The sequence below is a fragment of the Sinocyclocheilus anshuiensis genome, unplaced genomic scaffold, assembly GCF_001515605.1.
Source record: "Sinocyclocheilus anshuiensis isolate Anshui unplaced genomic scaffold, SAMN03320099.WGS_v1.1 scaffold1016, whole genome shotgun sequence".
Classification (NCBI taxonomy): domain Eukaryota; kingdom Metazoa; phylum Chordata; class Actinopteri; order Cypriniformes; family Cyprinidae; genus Sinocyclocheilus; species Sinocyclocheilus anshuiensis.
This window is the reverse complement of record NW_015552618.1, coordinates 291,224-297,012: the sequence shown is the minus strand read 5'-3', so window position 1 is coordinate 297,012 and position 5,789 is coordinate 291,224. Positions and strand designations below refer to the sequence as shown.

Genomic DNA, 5,789 nt, shown 5'->3' with positions numbered 1-5,789 from the left:
GCTGGAATTATGGCACATTGTAACGCTGGGTTGTGTTGAGCACGCGAGCTGTTGGCATTTAGAGAGCACTGAGGGCCGGCATCAGGTGAGCAAGCTAGTGAAACGTTGCACGCGCAAAAGAGGTCTGCACATATCCAAAAACTTTGATTTCCGTGCGCTCAAAATACTTTCTTCTTTGCGAGACAAACATTTTTTCCACAAAACTCAGATCACGCGCGTGCAAAACGCACTTTTGCTCGCTCAAAAATATGATCTTTCGCGCGCAGAATTGTGGCAGAGATGTAATCCCATATTTATTCCCTTCTCGTAAAGTTGTGAAGCGCCATGTTTGAGCAGCATAACACACCATTCATCCATCCAACGTGACCTTTCCAGTAGGGCTGCACGACAGTGAACAACGGCTCTGTGTAGTTAATGCTGCTCAATGTGAAAGCACGCAGGTGATGGAGATTTACCGCTGATTACAGAACCGGCTTTACTGATAAGATGCGCGTTAAATATCGCATGCGATTAATCGTGCAGCCCTACTTTCCAGCAAAACCAAACATTTGTTTAGTATGAAAGAGCCCTCTACAAATAATGTCTTGTGCCCCCACTACTTCAGTTACTCGCGCTCTGAGAAAACTAACTCGTGGTGAAAGGGTTAAATTACACAGCAGATGGACAAAGTAAATCGCACACTAGACAGCCAGTGCTGACACAAGTCACACTGGCAACCTAAAGCTTTCTACAGTAAAAACAAAATAAAAACTGACCCATGTTCTTCATGTCTAAAAATCAATAAAACAGGTCAGCTTCAAGTGCACTGTATGTGAACTATGAGAAGAGTTCACTCCAGAAACGGAATTTTGAAGAAGAGGTATGAAAAGAGAAATGTTAGAAAAAGTATCCATTTATAAACCTTGAGAGTAAGAGTGTAAACAGCACTGCAAACTACATAGAGGAATGTGAAAGACCGAAAACAAAGCAAAACAAGACAAGACAAGACAAGACAGACAAGACAAGACCAGACAAGACAAGACAAAAAACAAAACAAGCAAAGGAAAAAAAACAACAAAAAACAAAACAAAACAACAATATTTGGGTACTGATGACAACAAAAACAGTTTAGGCTTAACCCTAAAAGAATCTCCCTGACCTCATGTGAGCAATGATTTTGTTCATGTGAAATCCTTTAATTAAACATTGGCGCCTTGAACTACCTTAAGCAGGGTGGAAACTTCATTTAATGTGTCATGGCCCTGAGGAAAATATCCATCAAGACCTTTAAATAAAAGTCGGCTTTGTGTAATGGATCTTAGTACTGGAGGTCACCCAGTTCTCAACTTCTCCTCAGATGTATAATGTATCCACGGCATGGGCAACGGTCTGGCTCAGGTGAAACAGTTTCAAAACCTGGATTAGTTTTGAACTTAATATTTATGTGGAGTTCATGGTTCTATTACATGGATCGTTTTAAAAGGTCAAGTATACTGATACAATCCTTTTTTCTTTTCTTTTTTTTTTAAACAAGATATCATCCACTCACACTCATGTTGTTACAAACCTGTAAGGCTTGGAACATTGGATTTTAAGCAGAATCTTTATGCTGCTTTTACATATAGCAACAGTTTACAGCAAGCATACATACGATCCTTGAAGATTATCAATAACTAGGATTATCAAATGAAATACCCAGTCAGTTCATCTGCCATTTTTTTAATTGCAAGGTTGTGATTTTTGTGTAAGCTTTATTCTTGGCTATTAGCAATATTTAACTTATGGTGGTTCTTTAAAAAAAATTCTGAAGCAAGATAAACATGTATAGTGATGAAAGGTAACATTTTAAATGTCGTGGATGAATATTTACGGAGTAATCCACTATTTTGTAGAGGGGGGTCAAAATGGCAATTTTCACCTGAGATTCAGAGCCAAATTACAGGGGGTTAAAAATGACTTCAGAAAGATGGCAGCATCATTATGTTGCTTTTACACAGAGATCGGTAGGTCTATTAGTAACATCTGTTGACTTTAGCTGTCTTTGTTGCATTATGAGCCAATGGTGATCATTCGAAAATGGGGAAAGAGCACTTTAAGTATTTTTCTCCAAAGTTTGCAGGCCTGTAACTCAAAAAATATTAAAGATATCTTAATGCCCTTTAAGATACTGGGTCTTATCAAACTTCCCTTTTGGCATCTTCATTTTTAAGGCCCTATATTGTTCGGCTCCAGAGATATTGGAATTTCCATATGGCTCCAGGAGTAAATCATTAAATTGTACACATTTTCAGTGGTCAAAAACCAAATGTGGGTCACAAAAAAAAAGACACTTATTTTCTTTTAAAGAGCAATGTCTGAAGAACAAATAATGTTTAAACTAGAAATGTATCTTGTTTCCTTCTGTCAGAACAACTGCATTGAACATACCTGTCTGAGTGCCATACTGTGTATATTCTTTTCACAATGTTTGCCTGCCTGTAAAAAGTATTAAAGATATTGCAATATGGTTTTAGATTCTAGTTCTTAATAAACTTTTCTTTTGGAGTCTTCATTTTCAAGGCCCTACATCATTCAGTCCCAGAGATATGGGGGTCTTATATATGGGCATTAAGATATCTTTAATACTTTTGGAGTTACAGGCCTGCAAACTTTGGAGAAAAAAACTTGAATCTTGGCTCTGAATCTCCGGTGAAAATTGCCATTTTGACCCCCCTCTACAAAATAGTGGATTAGTCAGTAAATATTCATCCACGACATTTAATATTTTGGCTTTCATCACTATACATGTTTACACTAAACACTATACATGTTTATTCAGGAAAAAATATTAGCAAATTCAAAAATTTGAGCCGGGGACCTCTGGTTGAGTTGACACGGAATGACCCTGTTGTAACTGTGATAATACGCACAATACCGTTTGTCTAGAATATCATTTGTGGTCACTCTCTTCTTCTGAAAAGGTTTCAGTTAAATGTGAGTGTTTTTCAGAAAACAATGTTACACAAATAACTAATTAACAACCCAAACCTGGAAGTTCATTATGACAATTCATGACAGACATCTACAGACTCATTAACAATCCCAACCATAGACCCCGCAGCAATGAGAGGACAGAACAGTAGAGTGTGTGCAGCAGACAGGTGGAAACACACTATCCAATTCCTCAAGATTATCAGTGACCTCTCTGACATTTCAGCACAGTCTGAGAATGCTTCACACACTCTTTATACACAACTTAACTACTGTTTTACACACACAACAGTGTATGTGTGTGTGTGCTCTGTTCCCACTAGGAACAGAAACACATATTCTGTAAAGAAACTCGTCTGGTCACATGATACTTTACATAACATTCACTGTAAAAAAAATGTAACTAAAATGTAACACTGTAACTAAAATATCCAAGTTGTCACTTAACATTAAGTAACACAAAATTTGACTAAACTAAACATTTTTAGTCAGCGAGGTAACAAATTATTTTAAGTTAAAACATTTTTTTTACAGTGTTCTAGAAAAGAGTGTTTTTATGGCTGTAATTCAAAACTTAGTGAACTGCTAGCAGACAGCAATTTAGGGCATCATATGCACATGCATAGGCCACACAGCATGTTTAGGCCTCATAGACGAGTTCTGAGTAAGCAGGCTTTTTGGCCACCATACAATTGTGCACAAAACGCAGCATTTTTTGGGAATCCCAGAAATTTTAGAAGCTCATTTCTGGACATCATAAATGTGTGCTTACAACAGCATTTTGGGATGTCATAGATTCTGAGCAGAGTTTTTTGGCATTATAAGCATGTCCAGAGTCAGTGGTGTTTTGGACGTCATAGACCTTTATTTCCGAATGCATAATGTTCATCATACAACACAGTATTTCTAGGCATTATTTATGTGTTTTGAGTCAGCAGGGTTTTCAGACATCCTATATAATGTTACAAATTATGCTTTTGAGCACCACAGAAGCATTCCAATTCAGATATATAGGCCTACTACATATTCAGATATCTAGTCAGTAGTGTTTAGTCATTTTTGAGAATCATAGACGTCTTTCAATCAGCATCCTTTTGGGCACCACTGACATGTTCAGAATCAGCAGTGTTTTTGGGCACCACTTACATGTTCAGAATCAGCAGTGTTTTTGGGCATCAAAGACGTCATCCAGTCAGTATCTGTTTGGGTCATCATAGTTAGCTGGTCAAAAACGCTGCGTTATATGTTTCTCTGTACATACTGTAGGCTACATAGGATGCCTAAAACTACGGTCTTCTAGGAGCGCGAGTCAGTTTTGAGACACACACCACTAGAACAAATAACAGCAGCAGCGTACCGTGTTGTATATGTTATAGTGTTAATATTGTATTAGATATGTAACTCACCCGCTTTGACGGCTCCATATATGGCGCGTCCGGTGTGTTTTTTGGCGATTTGTATGTCTTTCCACGCGAGAATCGCGCAGTTTAATGTGACTTCATACAGTCTGCGCTGAACACACAGCTCAGAACACAACAGACGCGACTGCTTCTCCATTTCTGCTCTTAACAACAAATACACACTAGTTATCTCACTTTCATCTTCAAAACGAGTTTATACTATACCGCCCCGACGCTTTACATTATTATAAAAATACTACAGTCGCTACAATGTTGCTCGTTTTCTCCTAAGCAGGCTGACTATATAGCGGTTTTCTCTTTCCTGATAAAGTGGGAGGAGCCAGAGAGATATGCGTCACACACAATCCTATTGTAGGAGGTGCGATGTGAGTGATTGCATACTTTGTTTGTTTGTTTGTTTGTTTATTAATTTATTGTGGCACTGTTAGTTAATTAGGGATCTACACTATTTTGTTTACAACGTTATATTATATATGACATATTATGCCACTCGGACGGTATATATTGCATGTAATATGTACATTTATATATATTATAAAATATTAAAACGTCTTGAACAGTTTTCTTCCATCATATATTTAACGTATTGAACTTTTATACTGTACATCTTATGTTATATAGGCTGATGGATATAATATATGAATAATATAATATAATATAACAATGTAATAATGTAATTAGCTATCACCACGGTGGACTCCTTTAAGTGCAAGCAGTATTACTTCAATAAATGTATTGACATGAAGAAGCAAAGCAGAAGTTTTTCTTCTCAGTTCTCCAAAGTAGTGGTATAGGGGGTTTCCTCATTCATATTCATTATATGGAAAAAAGCGACCAGTGCCGTCAACATTGTGCTTTATTGCCACATTAATACCTTATTGTATCTTTCAAGTATATTTCTAATTACCATAATTCATTCTACTCAGGAAATAGTTAGCCTACTTAAAGAAATTTACATATGACAATGACACAATTTGTGTCATAATTAGGCAGGGCGAAACTGTTGTACATTTATTTTGGTACTGTTATTACATAAAATAATTTTGGGAGAGTTTTTTTTTTTTTTTTTTTTTTTTTTTTGTGACTCCTCTTGTTGATATGCTTGCATTTTTTCGGTAAGAACAGGAGCGCGTTGTGAGCGACGTATACTTTCACTCTGAGTTTCAACACAATCACTTTGCTTATTCAAATCGTTTGCACCTGCATCTGACTTCGACATTTTCTCTTTGTATTTAGACTTCAATAAAGAAAATAACAGCAATTTCCACAACTAATAGGCAATCAATTTGATAATCAAGAACGGGATGTAAATTCAACACCTCTTTTCTTACTCATTAAAATGTCAACTCTTAAATGTGAAATTGATTAATATTCAGTTCATTAGTAAAGAGAATATACGCCACAGTGTCCATTGCAGGA

At 36.7% G+C, this 5,789-nt stretch overlaps 1 protein-coding gene across 1 annotated transcript in view; it reads right to left on the bottom strand.

The window, feature by feature from the left end:
• LOC107666216 (ceramide kinase) overlaps positions 1-4,677 on the bottom strand; it is a 27,170-nt gene extending 22,493 nt beyond the window's left edge. Inside the window, 1 exon segment of the mRNA XM_016457431.1 lies at positions 4,356-4,677. Within this exon segment, the coding sequence (XP_016312917.1) occupies positions 4,356-4,506 (151 nt within the window). The 5' untranslated portion in view covers positions 4,507-4,677.
• Between the last annotated feature and the right edge of the window lie 1,112 nt (positions 4,678-5,789).